The sequence below is a fragment of the Molothrus aeneus genome, chromosome 1, assembly GCF_037042795.1.
Source record: "Molothrus aeneus isolate 106 chromosome 1, BPBGC_Maene_1.0, whole genome shotgun sequence".
In the NCBI taxonomy this organism is placed as follows: Eukaryota; Metazoa; Chordata; class Aves; order Passeriformes; family Icteridae; genus Molothrus; species Molothrus aeneus.
The window spans coordinates 129,981,693-130,005,068 of NC_089646.1; the positions used below are offsets into that span (position 1 = coordinate 129,981,693).

A 23,376-nucleotide genomic window follows, 5' to 3' on the forward strand; every position below is an offset into this window, starting at 1 on the left:
CCAGCATCTTTCCATCCCTCTCTTGCTGCTTTTCATCTGGCTGCTTGTCACTCTGTTGGCACAATGAGACTATATGACAGTCATAAAAATTGCCACAGCTACAGGTCTTCTACCCCTGAAGGGATGAGCTAGAATCCCCTGTATGGGAGAGGTCAAAGTGTGACTGACAATTTGATTTGGAGATCATCTCTCATATATTTCTGCCCCAGTCACAACTGGGCTGGCACCTTCCACTTACAAGCAACTATCTAGCAACTGCAACAATTACTCAAAGAAACCAACATTTGGATAGTCTTTGTGCAATTTAATGGTTCTAACACAAAATATTCATCTTCTTGTGGTTTTTGTTACCTCTTATTGACCCATCTTTCCTAGCACACTGTTACGACAACATATTTCTGTTGGTTGGTTTCCCTCTTCACAACACAGCTAAGCTACTCGTTTCTCATCCTTTCTTCCCATGAGGAAGGGGAAGAAAGGATTTCTCTAACTTATGGAACCTCCATGGATTTTGAGAGCTGATTCTGCTTCCCCTCCTTGCTCTCTCAGTGGACCTTTTAAATGGACATTACAAAGCTACCACCTTCCCTGCCTCTAATCATATGGATCCCTTAGCTCTTTGATAAAAATGTGCCTGGAAGCCTGCAGAAATTCAGAGATCAAACAAGAGGGAGAGAAATATTTCCTCATAGATCCCTATGCAGCCTTAGTTATCCTTGAAAACCAGTTTGGTGCATTGCTTGTAGCACATTACTGGGTGATTCACATGGAAGTTTTTCTGAGAAGTGAAGTGTGCAAGGCATGTCCAGTTTAGCATCCTTGAATGCATGTTCACTGCTGGTTTCTCCAGAAGAACTTAAGGTGAATTTACAGGATGTCTGGGGCTAGAAGGGACCTCTCTGGCCACCAAGTCCAATGCTCCTGTTAAAGCGGGTTTACCTGGAGCAAGCTGCACAGGATTCCATACAGGCAGCTTTTAAATATCTCCAAAGAAGGAGACTTCATGACCTCTCTGGGCAATCTGCTCCAGTAGCTGGTCATCCTCACAGTTAAGATGTTTTTCATGATGCTCAGATGGAACTTCCTGTGTTTCAGTTTGTGTCTGTTGCCTCTTTGTCTTTAATCAAGGCAGGTTGTAATTCCTTTTGTAACTGAATGTCAGAATGATTGCCTGGGAGTGTTTGTGCAAATACTATTCACTCTAGGAATATTTTAGCATGAGAATATTCAGATTAAAACTTCTTCCCAAATCTCTTTACTTCTTCTGCATAAGATCAGGTATCTTTTGTGAAACAGGAGCCAGGTGAGCATAACCAAAACTGCACTTCTTCCAAGGAGCAAAACTCTTCACAGAGCAGTATGCCTGTATCACATTCAGTAGCAGATCTGAGTGTGCTAAAGGCTGACATTTACAGTGAGTGCAGAGTTTATTTTGGCATTTTCTAGTGGAGGATCTATGACTTTTTACTGTCAAGCTGCCATACCCACATACCCATAAGTCTACCGCAAATATATGTATTTTCCTGTTACAGCTTTGCAAAATTTTCTTTTTAAAAGGGAGGATTTACTATTCACAAAGCTGAGCATGTTGTTAGAGTCAAACCTATACACAACCCCAGGGGAATTTAAGAAAAGCTTTTTCTTTTCACTCCAATACATTTTCTTGTTGATACACAGAGATTGAAAGAACAATGCCATAAGATGATGAACTTCCTTCTTTTTACCTTAGTAGCTAACCTAGTGTCAAGTAAGTAAACACAGACTGTAGGTTTTGGCATTTCCCAGAGGGAAAAGAGAATCCAGCGAGTTTTTGGCATGCATAGAACTTCTAACTTCTGCTTGAGGAATGTTATCCTATCAAGAATTATTAATACACTTGCACACGTTTTGGTGCTGATGAATGACTGCCATTAATCATTAGTCTTGAAAGCTAGATTTGCTACTAGAATTCAATGCTTTCAACAACAACAGTTCTCAAAGTTAAGTGAAGGAGGTATTTTAGGTTCCATTTTATAATACTTCCCAAGTTTTAACCAAGGAAACACCAAGATTTGCATAATAGGGCATTGCTCTGTACTGCCAGACTTGAGAGAAAGCTACTGATGCCTCCATTCTTGATAATAACAGATGACTAATGGAACATCAAGGAAGCTTGAGGATGCTTTAGCTCAGTGTGGTAACTATGAACTGGACACCCATGCTTCTTTGTCCTTAGGGATCTGCAGCAGTACCCTGTACCCATCACAGGGAACTGGATCCCACATTGCTGCTCAAGTCTGACAGTAGAAGCTTCTAGAGTAAGCAGAAAAGGAGAGAAAAAAAAAAAAGTCAGCAAAAGGATGGAGTGAAGACATCTTGATTGATAAAAGAATGTCTAGAGAAACCAGGCACAATTCAACCAAATAGAACCAGGCCATTTGTGTGGCAATGATGCTGAAGAGCTGAATGATGACTCCAGGAGCTGAAAACACCTAAGTGTGGATTAGGGAAAAAACCCTCTCTGAATTAAAACAGCATATCAAAAGAATCAGCAAAAGATTAACAGCCTGAATCAGATACAGACTAGGGTCAGTTCCTGCGGGACAATTTCCTGCCCCTCTTTAGATCATTTTTCAGCTGTTATTTTCTCTCAGAGAGGCCTGGAAAGTGTCTCTCCTTTATTGGTCTTTCAAATATTTTGTGAATTCTATTCAGAGAGGGGAAAAACATCCCACATAATACTAGTCACCAGGTTTTTCCAGTCTCAGGACTTTTTGCTTGTGTCTTAGCTCACAGCTATTTCAAAGCATTTCTGGATCTGGAAAAAACCCACACCATAAAAGCCTAGGCGTCTTCATATGCACAAAGTAATTTTCTTTGTGCTTCACAAGCTACTGAAGGTGTGTGCAAGCTTTTTCTCTCCCTCTCGTGTACACACAGACACACACACAGACACATACACACACACTATCACCTAGTAATGGTTTTTTTCACAGAAAGTCTTTTGCAATTTGTCTCCCTTGAAGGCTCTCTAAGAGAAAAGAACATTTTCCTCAGGATTCTTTAAACTTCACTCTCATAGCAATGTCCTGGCATTATCAGGTGGAGACCTTCTGTATCCTTTTCCCTTTGTCCTTTGTGCTTATTGTAGAATGATGGGGAAACCACTATGATCACAGATGGCATTTTGACTGATCCCAGCTCATTAAGAAAACTTATGCAACTGCCAACAGAAATGTTAAGCATCATGCAGACCTTGAGGAAAAGAACTTCTAGTGGCCTAAAACAGGTTTAAACCAGGAGCTTTTCTAACTTCTGAGGAGTTTGGGAAAAGAACCGCAATGCCTGGTTTATGTGAGACCACAAAGGAAAAGCTTTTTCCCAGAAATAACACTTTGTACCATACCTGGAGAGCTGTTTTCTCAGCTGACCTCTGTATCTAGATATCTCAAAACAATAAGGCTGTAAAACAATTCATGAAGGCTTAAATGCCCAAATAAAGGGAAAAGAATACCACATGCTCTACCAATGTATGTTCAAAGGAAACACGCATTTTCTATCTCACTTGATAGTCTCTGTGTTATTATCAAATAATAAAACTAAATTAATAACAATATTGAAGTTCCTTGCCCAGGTCTTTAATTATTAAACCCATTACTCTAGCTTTGTATTTGGATGTGCATTAGCCAGTTACTGCTTGTAGTTAAACAGGGATTTCAGATTAGACAGTGAAATATGTCAGAAGGGGAAACTGTTTTTAAAAAGTGCTAATCCTCTCAGATTTTCAGCATGTGACTTAGAAGTATAAAGCCTGGTACTTTTTAGGCTTAATGTACTTTCAAAATGCTCACCATTACTTAATTTAAAAGAAACCTGCCAACCAAAAATACTGCCCACCAAAACTGCCCACCAACCAAAAACCTGCCCACCAAATAATAACAACAACAACAAAAATCAGTCCATATCTAGAAAACAAAGACACTGACAGAGGCTTCTGTTAATTCTGAACTCCTGACCTAAAGGTGCATGGCCAAATTGTTTCATGCCTCATCTGTCTGTCTACTGACTCCAACATCACTTGTTGTAGATTTTAATCCAGTAAAAAATATGTGGAGAATTCAAATAACCCTTCCAGGTTATTAAATTCATGCTTAGTTGTAGAATTTATACTGCATTTTGTGTGAACAGCAGACATCAAACAATGCTTATTACTGGGAAATGTATTCCCTCCCCTTTCAGGGCATGCCAACCCCCTCAAACTGGAGGTAAAGTCACATAAAAAACATCTTGGCAAAAATTAATTTAATAAGCTATTTTGAACCCACTTGTGTGTTAACTGTTCCCTAATTTCAAAGCGATGCAAGTTTTTAATCTCAAATACTCTGGGCCAGATACCCACCACATCAGAACATGGTGGCAAGTACCCCTGACATGAGAGGAAACGAGAAAATTACAGCAACAATTACAGAATTATATCCTCCTGTGGCTCATGTTAACATTGCCAAATCCATGTATAAATCAGTACCAACTATTCATAGAATGTACCTGTCAGCAATATACCATGCGACATATGGCTCTACTTAATCAAATATACAACTCCAGTTTTTTCAACTCAAAATATTCCTTCAAGGCACAGAGTAGTCAGTCAGTCATTCACACTGTGATGTGGTTTAAAACATTTAAATATTTATGCACCATATTTTATTTATATGTATAGCTATGTCTGAGAGATCTCTTTTCCCCCCATCCTAAGAGGAAACTGACCTTTCTGAAGGCCATTTTGCAGTAGTTGCCACACATGTCTTGGATGAGGGACTAGTACTAAGTCAGAAATATTTTGGGTTTAAGCAGCCTACAAGGACTCTCTTATACTTTCTGTTTGTTTTTTATTAAAAGCATTGTTCAAAATATGACAAAAACCAGAAATTGGAGCTACAAAGATTTTTCTTCACATTGATATTTGAGCCAGCTGTGAAGATTTAAATCACACTAGATCTTGTTTTATGAATGTCCTTTTGCAACAAGAAAACCATGGAATGCCCTTAAAAAAGAATTTTTTGATATAAAACAGATGTTTTATCCTTTTTTGGGGGCTTTGTTATTGTAGTGCCATGATAGGTAATTAATTCCCAGGCTCCACATAGGTCTTCAGGCAGATGAAGAGAATGATTTGATTTCAAGGCTATAGTGGAGTAAGGGAATTACAGGCCTTTGAGGGGTCATTGCAGAAGCAAGTTTCTTATACTGGGGCTGGCTTCAGCCATTAATGCTGCTTGCACAGAATGTAACGTGAAACTAGTGTTGAACTTCAATAAGGATGGAAGTAGTAGCTGGAAACAATATGTGCTGTTGCTCAGACTGAGCTGAGCTGCTGTATCATGAAAAGGCACTCACCTTTTCATAAATTAATGGAATATTTTGCATTTCAAGACCTGGGTTTTCATTATTCTGATATGAATCCATGTAGCTTCACTGAAATTCAGGCCGTTCTGGCTACATTTACCTTTACATACTTTTTTCCTAATTTTCATTGCTATCGCAGAATTAATGTGTATTAGGAAAAAACAATTTCAGTATAAGTTAGGGTTTTTACATCCTGAAATATTTTAATGAAAGCAGTTGATATTCTAATTTGCTATTAAAGTAATCACAGTAGCTATATTTTTTCTCATTATTGTGTTTGCATACCTGTTGCCAAGCTTGAATTGCTGTATTTAGAGAATGAAGTGCGTATTGGCCAAAGCTGATGAAAATAGGGTCAACCATTATCGTGCAGTCGAACAGCCTTCCTGCTGTGCTGCTGGAAACAGCAATCTGCCCCCAGATTTTGAAAGGCTTCACAACACTTTGCATGGTCACATTTCGACACTCCAGAAGTTTACAGTCAGCTTGAGTCGAAAACTGGATCTCCTGGAACACTGACTTATCGTTCCACTGACGAAGATATACATGAGGCTCATCAAAGGAAACTATCATGTATTCTAGTTCAGATGGCATGCTCTTATCAGATAAAAATGGCTGAAGGAACTTTGGTGGTGCTGAAAAGTAAAAGAACAAACAAGACTAAAACCATTGCTGCATTCTTTATGTTTTTGTAAATTGTGTTTTTACTGCTTGTACATAAGATGAAAACAAGTAAATCTATCAAAGAGTTGACATTCCTGAAATCTGAAATGAATCCTGTTCACGCTGTTTGTTAGATGTAAAACAGTATCATAATTAATAGCAGCTGCAAACAAAAAGTATCTGCAGAGCAAAATCTTTTCATGGTAAACAAACCAGCCAGTGAAACTTCTTTATCTGCACACTGCTGAATACTCCAGATTGCCATCTATTTGGAACAGGGACCATATTTCTGTGAGAATTTTTGCTACAGTAGGTGTATATTATATTCCACACATAGCACATTACAAACACAATAAAAATTGGCAATACAGTATTTGCTGACATCTGACTGTACAGGCCAACAGGCTCCACACTGGAAGTTGTCTTTGCTGCAATTATGGACAGCTCAAGACCACAAACCCACTGAAATGCGACATACTACCCCATAATACTAGAAATGAAACAAAACAGTATCCTGAGACTAAAGCATGAGAAATGTATCACAAAAAGATCTTATCATGTTTGTTGAAGTTTCAGTCGTGCAAAGTGCTGAGCACTGAGGCAGCAGACACTGCAAGGCACGTTCACCCCTTGTGTAACATTAAGCATGTGAATATTTCCACTGATGCTATTATTTATGTTGCTAGAACTACTCACATGCTTAAAATTATCGTATGCTCTAGTGCTCTACAGATTTGGAACCAAAACACTCATCCCTATCCAGGATCAAGCCCTGTTATTCTACAAACTGTAATTGATACAACAACTTTTGTGCTCCCTTTGTGTATAACATAGCACAAAGGAGCCCCAAAACTTAAGGCCTTTAGATGCTGTAACAACAATAACAACAGCATAAACTCAGTCAAGGTTGAGAAATAAAACAGCTGCGTTTGATTTTAATCTGATTTTTGCCTCTTCCAGAATATGTAATTTTAAAGACTGAGCATCTGAAATTGGACTGTAATAGTGAGGAAGATTACGCACTGATAGAGGTAGCTGACTAAGAAACTATTTGCTAGTCATTGAATGCTAGTCTTGGTATGATTTGATAATGAATATATTATAATACTTGCAGAAATACAAAACCTACACACAAAGAAAGCTGTCCCTGTCAAAATGATCCAAGAAGTTTGCCCATCTTTCATAGAAAGCATTCCTGGCATTTGAAAATCAGACAATAATCTAAAGATCTCTTGGAATGTATTTGCCATTAATGCAATGACAGAGAGCACTGAACAAAACCAGATGTAGCTCCAAAAGATCATAACCGAAATAACTTAAATCTGCAGTTCTCAGAGCTCTTCCAAGGAATTTTTACTAAGCGGGTTGCAAAATCTTCAAGTATTTTAACAGTACTGTTAATACACTGGAAAATGTAAAAGATCAAATTCATTCACTAAGATGGCTCAAAAGTGAAGTGGCACCTGCTGTCCCTAATCAGACTATGGAAAACAGACAGCTTCTACAGTTACCCGTTCCAGGGGCAGGGAGGGGCTGCGCTTCCAGCCTCACTGCCAGCCCTGTGGACAGGCTCAGTGCACACAAGTCATCGGTTTCACCCTGAAGCCTGTGCCCCTGGTGGCTGTTTGTGATGGCTTGTTTCAAGAATGCCTGTTTGAATGAGGAGATGGGGACTACACAGAGCAGGACAGGAGAGTGCTTAAGCAGCATCTGTGAACTATGTTTTTATTATTCTCCATAAAGCAGTACATACCTGTGCCGAGTTGATCAAGATGATGGCATAGGTGCACTTCCAAACAGGTAAATTGGACCAACACACTCAGTGATGGCACAAACCAAGGAGTAAAACAGGAGTCAACCCTGGTGCAAGCCGCTAACGCCGTGGGGGTCACAAGCTGATCGCACACGCTTTGGGAGCCAGATTCACTTTCTGAGCTGCAGAAGGAAGGTAACAAAGTAGTGCTTCAACACTTCCAGAATGTTGCAGCTTTACAGCAGGACTTCAGGATGTTCCACACTCATTTTCTGACACAGACAACATCATGGTTTTATTTTAACTGCTAATGCCAGTGTCTGTACTTTTTCCAAAGCAGACTGTAACAGACAAGATTATAATCCATCCATACTTTTATCAAACTACACTTTCACTTTACAAATATTTGAATCACAAACCCAAAGCTTATTTGCAGAAAAAACCCCCAAAATATGCCAGGTATCTTCAATTGTTGAAATGGCTAAACAAGAGTAATTATTCTTATTAATGCTATAAGAATGAGACGAAAGGTCAAGAGAATTTGGTTTTTTCCACTTGATTTTAAGGAATCCAATTTGCAACCATCAAGCTACTTCTATGTGTGAACCCCTAGTCTTCGTAAGCTTTATTTCCTTTGCCCTTCTCACTCTAAAATCATGATTCAGGAATTATTTCTAAGTACTATAAACTCAGTCTGGAGCCCTTTACTAGCATATTAACTATACATTTAAAGTGCCACCCTCCTGATCTTTTTTCATAGCTGTGCTCCTAACACCATGAATTTCCAAGCATTGTCTTTCAGTCTCTTGAGAGGAACTAACACTACATCACAATTCTATAACCTGCTAAGACACCATAGAAGTACAAATAAACTTTCTAATTTAGCAAAAACTATCCTTAATGCTCCTCATTCTCACTCCATTTGAAGTTTGGCTCTCAAGAGTTTTAGCTTAAAAGTTTAGACTTGATTCAAGAGAATTACAACCATATCCTCAGTCAAAGAATGTCTTTATTTTAAAAATAAGATTTAATGAAAGATGGACTAAGGTGAACTTAATATTTTTGTCAGAAAGTCATTAGTCTTTATAAAGCACCATAAATCCACTTCCATTAACATTTAAAAGATATTTTAAATTGAAACATAAGTTTAGATTTGAACAATGACCTTCCAAACAACATACCTTAATCTTTTAGGACCAGATTTTTCACCCTGCAATGTGTTTCACTTCAAAATTATGCACAAATATAGCAGGTACTCGAAATGTTCAGCTGCAAATGCATGGAATTCCATGGATAGGTAAATTGATCAGTATGATTTAGTGTTGCAGTAACTATCTAGTATAGTATTTATTTACAGAGCTTAAATCCAACTTAAGGTTTGTGGACATAAAATACTAATGCAGCAGTAAAACCCAACTAAGATTAGCTAATTATTAAAGGATACTAAGAATGGATTAGGTCAGGAAAGTATGAAAGATAAATGACTTAATCAGAATTTTAGCTGCTTTCCTGTGCTTCTTTACCTCTTTAAATTTCTTGTTTACATTCCAAAACCAGTGTTGTACACCTTTCGAGAAATGGCACCTTTGAAAATAAAATTATTCTTTGTGTTCACATGATAAAATATCTGTGGGACTGGATAACAGAGAAATAGGATGTTTCACTTTGTTCTGCCATGGATATTAGAGTGCTGGAACAAAGGAAGAAACCAAATCCAAAAGGACAAAAATTCATATGCTGATTTAAACAACTAAGTACTTTTCAATCTGTAAATTGGTTAGTTCTTTCAAAGTAACTAATAATATTTTAAGATTTTTTTTGCTTGTTGCATTTTGATTAGAAACAGAAATTCAGGAGCATATGAAAGGAAAACAGTTTTCTGTTGGGGTAGAGGAGTGCAAACAAATATTAACCAAACTATGAAGAACTTTAAAAAAAATAATTGCACCTTGATATTCTGAATTAAGACTTAATTTCATGAACAGCAGTAACACTGATTGCAGTAAAGAAGAAGGACATTTATTTCTCATATTTGGGGTTTATTCCAAAAATATATATTTATTGTTCTCAGAAACCTATTTCTTGACTCACTAACAGTGACTAAGCATTTTTATTTCTTTTGAGGTATTTTGGAGATGCATATTTTCATATAATAAAAACCAAACAAAATCTAATTTCTTATTTAGTAAAATTTTATATATCTTCTTTTTATGCATTGAGCATTTTACTATGGTGGTGGAACTTTTGTAATTTCTCACTCATAAACACCATGATGACAGAGCAACAGGACATGTTTGATGCAGAAGGAAATGTGGCAGGAGCTTCACACCAGGGAAATAATGTAAAGCTTTTAGCCAAATTTTTCTCCACTTTTTCTGCTCCACAAGCAACAGACCACTGAGGTAATACTCAGCAGCTTAAAATGTTGGGAACAAAAAGATTCAAAGCTGCTTTTTGTTTCCTGATGGAGTCACCTTAGAAAGCAAAAAGGCCCAACACTGAAACCCTGCAAAATTCAGAGTTCAAGCAGATGCTTAAAAACTTAACAAGAGAGAAACAGCAAATGAGGGTGGGACAGTGTTGTCCATGGGACAGAACTGGCCTTGCATCCTCTCCCCTACCAGGGAGGGACAAGTGCTGGTAGTGGAGGGCTTAGAGGAGCAGAACAGGGCATCTTAAACCATGATGGTAAAGAAGGTAAAGTCCCTACAGAGAGGAAATAGCCTTCTAGGAGCCATCTGAAAAGAAATGCAACAAGGATCTTTCACCACTGTTTTCCCATCTGCCCAGACTTTTTCTGAAGTGTAATTGTTTTATTTGTGAGGGGCTCCATTTGATTTTTACTCAACCTGAAACCATATTCAGAATTATAGTCCCCATGTCATTATGAAAATAAGAATACAGTAACAGTATAAACCAGCTACAGTACAAAATATACTAAAAGCAGCAATCAAATTATTATAGTATTTTCTTTAAAAAAACCCATCTGTAATAAAAAGTCATGATATAAATAAAGTATTTACAGAGGAACTGTAGTCACTACCATGACCCTGATTTTAAATTGAATCCCATTTAAATTTTTTGCCTAGGTGGACTTCCATCAGACCTGCAGCGTTGCCACTTTTTTCTTTAACTTTGCAGAGAGCACAAAAATGAAAAACCGCAGCCCTTTATCACATGCTGTGCACAAACAGCAAATAAAGTTGTGCTAACTGAAAATACAGGAAAGTTTCTATTAAGTCTTGATGAATGACAGTAGGAGCATTAATATCAGGAGAAGATGTGATTGGGAAATCAAAATTTGTTCATCAAGTGAATACAATACAAAAACACCCCCACGTTTCTTGGCTTCCTTGGAGCTACAAAATGAAGTGTGGACTGTCCACAATTTTTCAGTTCTGAAAGAAGAGGAAGAACCAGATTCTACTGATTTGTGTTTGGCACATCATGCTTAAGGAGGAATGTGGCAAAATCAGAGGAAATTAAAAATAAAAGTGATCTGACTTTATTACCAGATTTTTTTATTTTTCTTTTTTCTTTATTTTTTCAAGTGCTGGGAAATATCAGAATACTTAAAATGGAAAATACCTACACTTGAAGTCATATAAATTATGATATTTCACGTCATGCAAAGCAGCTCAAGTTAAACATATGGCAACTGAGAACAATGACTTAGCAGTGATCTGCATTATTCTTGTTATTTTAAGAGAGAAATATTTAAACCAAAACTGCCATTTGTGATGAAACTACAACATGGAAAAATATCCACTGGGAAGAAGAAAGAGACCACTTAACTCATTTAATTTATGACTCAAATACTGGTCTGAACCCAAATTGTTAGAGGTCAAAATCCAGTACATCATTTACTTTGAATAAAAGCTGAAACAATTAGCAAGAAACATGATCATGATTCCTCACTTGAATTTCTAAAAAGTAGCAATTTAAGGCTTATTTAAAAATTTTTGTACTTGTTTCATGGTTTGTATCTTAAGGCATTTTCAATTACTATTTTACATTAATATGTCAGTAATTATAAAAATACTGTTTAAATTACACAGGAGATGCACAAATATATAAAACATCTTGTAATGTAACCCATTTAAACAAAAAAATTATAATCATTCCCAACCAAACCAGGAAGGGGCTTTAGTGTCTCATCAACCAAATAGAGATTAAAAAGTAATTTCAATTATTATTTGTTAGTCCCGCAACAGGCAAATGCAACCCATAAAAATAATTTATTCTGTGATAATTTTTTGTAATCCCCTGTTTTAAGGTCTTCCATAAACAGTCATTTATGCCATATATGATTTCTTTCATAAACACTGTACTACATCCCCAAAGAAACGCTAAATTATTTCACTTAGTATTTCAAATTTGCTCATTCATTGAATAAACTTCCATAAATGTCAGTGCAAATTTTATACATACATAGAAATAATGAATGGGATACAAAATTCTCAAAAATAAACAACATACATGTATATATTATGCCCTTCACCAGACAGCTTCTGATTTTTATACTTCCAGTTAGCTCTTGATCAATCTCAGAAGAACTTGCATACCACAGGATTTGAATCCTGACATCTTTGCATATTCCCATATTCATTACTGGTTGCTCTATTTCATCCTGCCAGCTACTGCTCATCATATCAGCTGAATCTACATCTTCTCACAAACCTTGTTGTTTTCCTGTCACATGAGACACCTAAATTTCATACCTTATAACCAATGTTAGGAATCAGTAATAAAGTACTAAACCACAATGGATCAGCCTCTCTGCTAATAATAATTAGCATATCACAGAGGTTACCACAAAAAAAAAAAGCTGCAGAATTTTAAGAAAAAATATTATCATTGAGCAGCAGCTGCATGCATATGGCAGTGGTTAGAGTCTGATCCAAAATACAACATCAAACTAAGAAGATAAACTTGACCAAGACTAAGCATTTTTATACTTTACAATTAATAGTGTATTATAATTGTTAACCAATCATACAGTTGCAGTGTGTAATTAACATCAAATTATTGTGAGTGTAAAGGAAAACTGAGGTTCAACTTTTATACAGCCTTTGTTTCTTGCTCTCACAGATCCCTCAGCATTAGAATTCCCTAGTTTAACGCTCAGCACTGGCATTAAGCCTTGAGGCTCTTCCCACAAGTCTGCAAAATCCCATGTTAAATGCTGGCTTTAGGAACAAGACTTTGACATTTACCACAACATGGGCACCGTCTCTCTCTCAAAACCAAGAAAGTCGGGGATTTTTTGGTTAAGTCGAATCTAGAACATATTTCAGAGTGTTTGCTGAGAAGAAATTATCCATACCAGCAGCAGTATGTTTGATGAAGCCACATTTTCAGCAAAGTTACTTCCAACATGGACTTCCTATGAGCCACTAGACATCTAGAAAGGTTTGTCTTTTCTGCAGGTCCACAGTTTCTCTCACCACCTCCTACATGAGGCTTCCCTTTAACAGAACGTGATCCCTCAGGCCTTAACCACTACCTTCAATTTGTTCTGTAGCTGTAACCACATTCATTCAGTTCTTGGGCCTGTCTCAAAACCTCCAGGTCAGTGTTATATCACTGGCATGTTTGCTCTGTTCCCAAGAAAAAGCCACTGTGCCTCAAACAGTGTAGGTCAAAGCCTCATATCTGAGGAACAGCTGCTCTTGTTTTGACCTCTGAAGGTTTTCTGAGAAGGATCACTCCTGACTGGTCAGAACTACTTCTTCCACACCAGTCCTTCCTGCAGCTATCCTTAAGAAAGCCTGCAGTGCAGCTTTGTCTGAAGTTAGAGAGATCAGTTTGAATTTTTATCACAGACAGGGTTGGATTGGAAGGAACCATAAAGATCATAGTTCCAATACCCCTGCCAAGGGCAGTTACAACTTATGCTAGACCAGGATGGTCAAAGTCCCACCCAGCCTGGCCTTGAACACTTCCAGGGATGAGGCATCCACAGCTTCTCTGGACAACCTATTCCAGTGCCTCACCACCCTCACAGTGAAGAATTTCTTCCTAATATATCATCTAAACCTGTCCTTTCTCAGATTAAATCCACCCCCCCTTATCACTACCTGTCCTTGTAAAAATCTGTCTCCAGCTTTCTTTCAGTTCTGAAATGCTGCTCTAAGGTCTCCTCAGAGCCACCTTTTCCTCAGACTGAAAAATTCCAAGTCTCTCAGTCTGTTTTCACAGGATATATGCTCCAGTCCTCTGATCCTCTTTATGGCTCTTCTCTGGAATCACTCCAGCAGGTCCACATCCTTCTTAAGTTTGGGGCCCCAAAAAGTGGACACAGTACTCCAGGTATGGTGTCATGAGAGCAAACCCATGTCTCCAAATAAAAAACACTGCTGAGGCAGGGAATATAACTTTTTCTCTCTCCTGATTGAAATCAGAGGGTTTCCTTGTATATCCCACAGGTTTTTGGCTTCTGGAGCTCACCCTGACCTATACAAATCTTTAAGTTTCCAGTCTACTGTTAGTTCATGTAGGTATAAGCTACAGTTCTTAAAGCTATTATGAATTCCCCAGACTAACAAAAGTATCAGGACTAGTGACTCTGCAGCCTCTGGACAGGTAGGTGTCAGTTCAAGGAACTTTCCTTTGACTTCCCTCTTTCTCTTCTGTTTATTTACCTTCAAATGCTTCAGTAGTGAGGTAAATGTTTTTTGCTGCCTTCATTCATCTCCTGCTATCCTTGTGCAGTGAACTGCAAATGCTCTTGCTTAATTCCTGTTGTTTCTGAACAATTACAGCTCATTAGCTTATCAGAGCTCCCTGAATGAAACACTGCATCTAGTGACAAACCCTATTCCAGCAGAAAACAATAAATATGACTACAGTGCTAAATGCCTTGATGAAAAAAAAAAAAATCTACTAAATTTCACTACATCATTTCCAGTTCCCACCAAGTTCACATTTCTGTGGTGTTAAGCTGACCAGGAAGGCAATTCTGCCAGGGTCCCACATTCAGTGGAATTAACCTTGTCTAAAACACTTAACTTCTCAATGATGAAAATGCATTCTTTCACAATTAACATCAAGAAATCATTTCCAACCTGATACTATTAATGGAAACCAGATGTTTAATTTTCTTCATTGATTCTGTTAGCCATGCTCATATTCTCTGATTTCTCTGAATTCTGTAGCTTCATTCAACACATACATGGATGCTACATACTCATTGAAGTTTGGGTTTATAAACAAGCAGCAAGAATCAGCAAATACCAATGGTCCAAGAGAGTAATTTTGGGTTTTCTGCTCTAAGTATAAAATGTTAAGCAGGTCTTTGAAAGCAATTCCACTGCTGTTTCTGGACAGAACTTATTTCTTATACTCTACATATTAACCAAAATGGAATGAATGCAAACAGAGTGAATATCTGTCATTGCACAGTGTTTCTAGCTGCAAATATAATGAAAAATGGATCCCCAGTGTTTAAAAAGCACTGAGTAGTGTTTTTTTCTTTTAGCATAATAAGCAATCTGTGTGAATAATAATGCAATACTATTGAAATAACAACATTTTGTTCAATACCTTTAAAATAGTTGTTAACTTGCACTGAGGAGAGACTCAAGGTGATGTCAAAGTATTGCATGGGAGAAGACTGTTTACGACTACATTACAGGATGGATGTAAGGCTTACAGCTAAGCCTTCTTTTGTCTGCACTTTTCAGTAAGCCTTGTATTCAAAAAATGGATGGTTATGATGCTGCCAGGCTGCCTATGAACCTACAGGAAAGCTCTTTTTGTGCACACTCCATGCCCTTGTGTGAAGATGAGTCACAGTCTGAACCTTGCACAGGACTAACTGCTCTTATCACATATTAAAAAAAGTATCTTAATTTCTAAATCTCTTGAAACAGATTTCTCAGGAGCGTAGCATTAGATGTCTTTTTCCCTCCTCCTTTAAAATTACCTTTGGTCATCAGCCACGTTCTGGCTGCTGTTGAGGACAATCCTCCACAGGTCAGAGGCTATGAGCTCCTTCTGATCGTTCGCAAGGCTGATACTGGGCAACTGCAGCTCACAGACTTTGCTTTCTGATAGACTGAATTCCCGGAATGCAACAAATGACTTCTGAAGCTCATCCCAGTACTCCAAGCTGCAAGGAACCTGTGATAAAAGGGAGAAGGAATAATTACTTTGTGCTTGATTGTACATATAATGCAGTTTAATCTATATGCTAAAAGTGTAAAACTAATGAAACTAAATAAAAGTAAATGGTCATATAGAAAATCTTTACTGTAACCATTATTCAGATCTTGTGCTGTCTTGACTTAAATGAAAATGTTTTTAGAGCATCACTGCAGACTAACACTTCCAACTTTCTCTCCCTCTGTACAAAAATAGATGCTTGTTCCATAGGAAACCATGGAAACCATGAATAACAAAGACAATTATTCCAAACATTATATGTATTATGCAGCCAAAAAATCCATCAGATGTCTACACATCACAGTATCAAAGACAGTCTAGTCATGATTATTTTTTTTTAACTCATTGTTTTAGTTTTATTACACAACAAAATATAAGTTTATTAAAATAATCAGTGACACACAGAAAAAATTACAATGGACAACACAACACTTTGTGGTGGGCCAACACATTGCTAAAAACCCTGGGTGAAATAATGAAGCACTTGTAAGCACATGATCTTTTCTTTCAAGGACTATTTAGACAAATAAAGGCAAATAAAACCAAATAAATACATAGTGGCTTCTGCTTAATTACATCCCTAAATTTAATTCTGTAAATAATCCACTTGGATTATTTCAGGATGTACCACTGAATAGGAGAGAAAGTTATTATAGACATTTCTATATGCAATAGAAAACTAATGTTAATTAAAATATAGATCTTAAAGGGTTTACTCAGGTGTCTTTTTTTTTCTTTTTTTTTTTATAATAGCAAGAAAGTGAATGAGAATATGAATTTAAAACAAATGCAAATTCAGTCAGCTATGAAGATTTTAGAATTAAGATGCAGAAATCCACAGGTATGGCAGCTGTACATGCTCAAGATTACTAAAAGTCAAGCTGACATAAAGCAAATAGTAAGAAAAAATTGCATATGTATGTGTTATTACCTGTTTTATCCCTGTGTATAGACATACATATATAAATGACCAAGAAAAAAGTAAGATGGCAGAGATGCAAGTAAATTTAGAAAAAGTTTTGTAAGCATTCTTCCTTGTTATTCAGTAAAGATTATAATGCAGATGGAGATGACAGTAAGCTGATTAATTAACAGGAATGAAGGTTAAGAAGGAAAATTCAGGGAGCTCAATGGTTCAAGCTAGAAAGGGCAAAGGAACATAAATAATCACCAAAGAATTCTGGAGGAATTAACATGTGGAACCACAGAGCCTGAAAGGTGGATTTTAACTACATCTGTCAAACCACAATGATATGTGAAGACTGAAAAAAGCAACCACAGTCTCTACAATTTTTTTAGTTCAAGATGTACGACAAAAAAAAAAAATCTGATAACTGTCAGTAAACCTCTAATGCCAGTAATGCATATAAAAGAGAGTACCACTGCAGTGTCAATCAGGAGAGCTGATTTAATTTTGAAGACTAGAATGTGAGAAAAAGGGATTGATTTAACATCAAAACCCACATGTCATATGTGTAAAGATAACAATGAATTTGTTTATAAGCTGCATATTCAATTGGAAAAGGTGAAGATCTGTAAATGTCAGCTGGAAAAGTGTGAGGCAATATGATGAAGCCTGGAAAAAGCAAATACCATCTTGGGAGACATCAAGTGACATATTTCCAAAAGTGAGGGGCAAATATTATTTGATTTGTATAGGACATCAGTGGGGACTCATCTGAAGTACATCACGTCTCCAATTCTTCATTTTAAAACTGTATTAACTCTTGCTGTGGAGAGTTGAAGACTAAATGAAATTAAACAACAGGAACATAATTATGCCATCCAGACACCTCAGGAGAGAAACATTTAATAGAAGAAAGCTTTATAGAAATTTTGTGCCAAAATTGAGTTGCCCTATGAATAAAGTGTAAGACTAGAAACTGCACAGAAAAAAGATGGGGATGTGCAAGGAGAGCCTTGGTGCTCATGAGAGCTACTTTGAAAAGCTTGATTTGTTAATTAAATGGAGAAAATAACAAGCATTGCCCCAGTGGGAGAAGGCTGGGCTTGATGAGCCAGAAAACATCTTTCTTGGTTCTCTGCTCCTAGCTGTACAATAGTGCTGTGCACAACAGCAGCAATAAGAAATACCACATGAAGTTTATGTCCATATTTCAAAGTCACACTATAGTGATTATTTCTGCTCTCAGTGCCACTAGACTTTTAGTTATGTTTTCAGAACTTCTCAGTGTTAAATTATTTGAGTGTTTAACGCCTGTGGACAAACACTCAAGGCTGCTACACTACCATAGCAATGTTCCTACCCTCCAATTATGGATACATTGGATACACCCCAAGAACTCCCCTATGTTAACTAGGAACACACAAAGAGCCTCTTCCATCATCTGCTGTCTTTTATACTACAATGTGGAGCCGTTCACACTCACATACTTCTCTTTTTAAACCTTCACAATCTCCACTGGTGATAAAACATTTCAGTTTAGTTAAATATTGTAATGCTTGGCATACTTCCTATAGCATGAAGCCTTGGAATTACATAATTATAAAAGGATGTGTTTCATTTTTGACAAAAGGCTGCAGCCTTTCATGGTTGCATAGATACTTTACATACAGCCATATTTATTTCTGCATACTTTTAAATCTCAGTCCTTAAAATAACTTGGCATTCTTTTAGGAACCTGATTAAATATATTTGAATACTTGGTTTGGTCTTGTGCTTCCTAATGTCTATCAAAATCTGAACTACCTTTTCTTATCAATGTGAGTGAGTAATATGTGTGCAGTGAAAGTCTCACAAAGCTATCATATGTAGGATATTTATTTCTCTTAGATTACATCTCAAAACAAAACCCTTTCCTTAATGAGAATCTCACAAAATTGCATTAGAACAGAAAGTCATGGGTGTTTTAAAAGAGGCTAAACAGGGTGATGAATTCTATTCCCACTAGATTAATGAGCAGGAAGAATAAGTTCAAGAGTACAGTTAGATAATTTTTTTAGTGACACTACAATACAAAAACCATAAAGCTATCAATAAGGATAGATGAAAATAATATAGAGAATTAAAAATAAAGATTCAAAACAAAGGCACAGCAAAACTTGAAAAAACCTAAACTGGATTTTACACATCCTGTCTATATTAAAAAAAAAAGGTACTTCAGTGTTTCCACCCATTCATTAGGTAGTAGATGTATTGAAACTCCTCTTGAGGAAGAGATGGCAAAGTATAACGATGAGAACAATTATGCCACATAGAAGTAATAACTTTGCAACTCATGTTCAGGTTGTGGTTTGTGGTATAAACTAACACAGTGGAAGTTTCATCTGAGGAAGAACTTTATTGTGTGGATGACTCAGAGAGATTGTAGTGTCTCCCTGGAGATATTCAAGAAGCACCTGGAAGCAATCCTGTGCCATGTGCTCTGGGATAGGGAATAGAGAGGTCTGACCAGAGGATCCACTGCAGACCCTTCCACTGTACCCATCCTGTGATCCTGTGTAGGGCAGGACAACTTCTAAAGTGAATTATGAGAAATCTGGAAAGGCACAGGAATGATTGCTGAACTCAGCAGTATGAATAGCCAGGAAAAACATCACTGAACAGTTAATGCAGGCTGGTCAGCAAGTAGAAATGATTATTCCTCATTATTTTGTTTGCAATTTTTTCTAACTATGTTGTAATATGTCGAGAAATCTACCAGAGCAAGAGACAATTTGTTTCAAAGTGTCATCTGCACATTGGAGATAAGAAATCAAGGACACACATTATGTGATTTCCTATACAAAATACAGCTCATGCTTTGGAACTACACAAACTGTAGGCTTTCTAGTTTGAAGCTTGCAAAAGACTTAATTGACTTAGAATCTTTGATTTCTACATATCTAGCTTTATTTTTTCTAGGGGCTTTATTACTAATGCCTGATCTGGATAAGTTTAAGGAAAGATGGTAGCTCTGGGCAGTATCAGCTGCCAAAAATAATAGTTGTGAAAGCCTGGAAAGGGGTTATAATGCCAGAACTGAGTCATTAGCAGTGGGAATAAGTGAACTAGCTGCAACAAAAAAATTCCCTGCATGTCGAATTAAGTATGGTTTTACCTCAAAATATTTGAACAAAACCTAAGCTATAATTCATATAACTGTTACCTCTTAGAAAATGTGACCACTAGGGCTGCCTCTATAAAAGCAAACACAAACAAAGCAAATTTAATTTTTTTGCTAAACAACAAGCTTGGTTCTCCAGCAGACACTTCCCTGCAGCTTTTTGTCCTCTTCCATAGCTCTCAAAGACAGTTTTAATTGCAATGATTGTATTCACCTGTCACTTAAATGTGCATAAAAGTATTATTTAACCATGAGCTCAGATTACCCAAGAATCTCCATGTTCTGCTTTGCTAGAAAAGCCCACACTGTGGCAAACACACTTATTTAGAAGGATGACTATGGCAATAGGGAGGAAAACCACAGTCAAATGCTTTATTTTTCAGCAGCATCTCTGTTTAACAACAGAGGTTAGAAGCAGAAATGAAACACTGTATGAAACAGTCCAAACTCTAAGCAGAGAAACCGAAGGCTGCTCCTTTTTCTCTTTACTGCTGTGAAATGTAGACACTGGAGATCTGAAAATGGCATGGCAGTGTTTGGAAGAAGAAGGAAAATGGTGTATTGGCAAAGTACATGACACAAACAACTGTTCAGAACTAATTGCCTTGGAGCAAAAATCTTTTTAGGTAGAAGAGAGCAGATTCCTGTTTTCTCTGAATCTCTATTTCACTCTATTTTAAGACAAAAATTTTCATGTATATTACATTAACACATATGAAAAACATCTCTGATTTGAGCAGAGCTGAAGCCTCCAACACACACATCACTCCCCCCCAAAAAGGCCAAACAATGACAAACCTGAAAATCCTCTTAAAACCCTGCATACTTCAAGTAATTTCCTTCACACTTGTTAACCTATCAGCAAGACAGTATCATGGTAGTAACCAACATGAAGTAGTCCCACTAAAGCACAACAATGCCATTGTGTTTTTTCTTATTCATCATAGATTGTGTCACACATTACCAATACCAGAATAATTTAATTTCCTACTTGGAAACTAGGGGGTCAAGAAATGCTACACAGTCTGTTACTGCTGTGTTGTTAATCGAGTTTTACAGATACTTCTTTTCCCCACTAGTGGTTTTGTGTAATATTAAGACTTGATAGAGAGATGAGTGTTGACCCCTAAGTGCTTTTCAAAGAATTTCAAGATGATGACATGCTTCTATACTTTCCTGTGAGCTGATGTTATCCTCCCAGCTTTGGGGTTCTTGGCTAATTTGGACTTGAAAAGTGCTGGGTGCACACCACTTATGTGTCTACAGGTACATTTCTACAGCTGAGCAGAGAGCCAGCATCAGTGGACTTTGCCAACCTGCCATGACACCATAAATGATCATACCTGTTTTTCAATATACATTTTGTCAGAATGCTAAAAGGTCGCAGACATGGATATAATTTCCAGCTAGGAGAGAAATAATTAAAAAATCTACATTTCTTAACTAATCCCATCTTTTTCATAAACAAATCTTTTTGTCTGTAGGAAAAAGCTACAGCCATCAGCCTACTTTGAGGTTGTTGAATGAAGGCTGTATAAAAGTATTATGCCTTCAGTATTAACTACTGAAGCATATGATTTTAAAACTCAGTATAAAAATGTGAACTTTAAAACTAAATACATGCTAAATATCTCAGGCTGGAAAACAGATCTTGTCCAGTTGAGAAAGAAAGATAGATATTAACAGCTGGGTGCCTAATGTTTCTTTCAGTGATGCTTCCTTTTGATTGATGTATTTGCTAGAAGAGAAGCTTTTACAGAAGATACATTCATTTCTTGAATCTCAGTCCCTCAGATCGTGGGCGCTTCCTCTTGGAAATTCAGCTATTCTTGGTCCAGAAACAACTACTGCACAAAAAAATGCACCCAGAAGACAGGAAGTGTGTGTGTGTGTTTTATCTTCTCCAAGCAGGGCCACCTCAGTGAATGAGGCAGAACACAACACAAACTAGAACTCTGAGTCAGACACCAACCCAGACTACAATTTTTACTTCAGCTTCCCGAGCATGAATAAACTGATTGCTCTGTAATAAAGCTATTCTTTTATTAAGATATTTTACTGGCTTAGGGCCAACTGTCTTAAAAATATAATTCTCTCATTAGGTGAACAGAAGTTGCAGTAGCAGGAAATAAAAAGTTTTATGCAGATTTTTATAAGGAAAAAAGTCTTGGCAATACCTACCAGAAACATTACTTTTAAATTTGATTTTGAAGTATTATTTATATAAAACGAGCAAAAGAACTCTGCAGAAAAATAATATAATATGTAGAAAATATGCTCAAAAGAAAAATAATATTAAATAGAATGCTGCAATATGCCTGGTTCACACAACATACACAATTCAATCTGACCAGTGGAACACCTACATTTTAGGCAAATGTAGGATACTTCAACATCCACATTCCTGTGTATCTTGTGTGATTGACAGTGTGAAATCATGCTACAAACCACTTGCCTGTTAGATAATATTTTTTAACCTTCCTCAGAACTAAGATTGTATCGTATCTGTGTAGAAAACAGACTTTCCTGGCACAGCTACAGACCACCAATATCCCCATTGCATGAAGGAAAAAACCAAACAACCAAACCACCAAAAAAAGACAGATGACTTACAGTGAGGTAAAAATATAGCCTCATATAAGTAGTTTCAGGATTAGCAGTAGTACTAGGATTAAAATTATTTAGTTGTACAAAGTATTTGCTGTCCCACCCACCTCAGCCTTTTTTGTATTTTCATTACAGCTTTCTGTATTTTGACAGCAGTTTGAATGTTACATACCTATATATTTCAGGCAATAAAATTTATTCCACTATGGTACACTCTCAATTTTCAACACTGGAATAATCAGATACCCCAGCTGGAGATGTTTTTCAAAATTATGTCATATAATTTCTTCTCAGAATTGTTTTGCTTCTCTTCAAATTTTTCAAAAAATAAATTTGGTCCTAAAGTTAGGACATTTAAATTACAAATACTCACTCTAAAGTTTAATATGCAACATCTGCTTAATTTAACTTTTTCCTTTATCTATATTGAGGTCTTTGGCTGACTAATGAAAATAACTACTATTTTGCTATCTGAGTAATAATATATACTATGGCTCTTTCAACTCCATTAAACATATATACTAATAGTCCTATTAGTATATTTATTTCATTTTATTTAAATTTACATCTGTCCTGCAGTTTATAAAATAAATATCAAATAGAGTTGTAATGAAAAGATGTGAAAGAAAACTCCTGTCTTCTGAGAAAAGTTGTTCTTTAAAAATACATAACTTCCTTTTAGCTGACTTTGGAAAAAAGCTTCTATACATCTTCAACTAATAGAAGCTATAAAAAAAA

General features: G+C 36.7%; 1 protein-coding gene across 1 annotated transcript in view; it reads right to left on the reverse strand.

The window, feature by feature from the left end:
* Positions 1–23,376, reverse strand: part of VPS13B (vacuolar protein sorting 13 homolog B) — a 433,987-nt gene that overhangs the window by 47,561 nt on the left and 363,050 nt on the right. The window contains exons 40-42 of the mRNA XM_066565010.1: positions 15,726–15,922; positions 7,799–7,980; positions 5,668–6,017 (exon numbers count right to left, since the gene is read on the reverse strand). Of these exons, the coding sequence (XP_066421107.1) occupies positions 5,668–6,017; positions 7,799–7,980; positions 15,726–15,922 (729 nt within the window). The remainder of the gene's footprint in view (positions 1–5,667; positions 6,018–7,798; positions 7,981–15,725; positions 15,923–23,376) is intronic.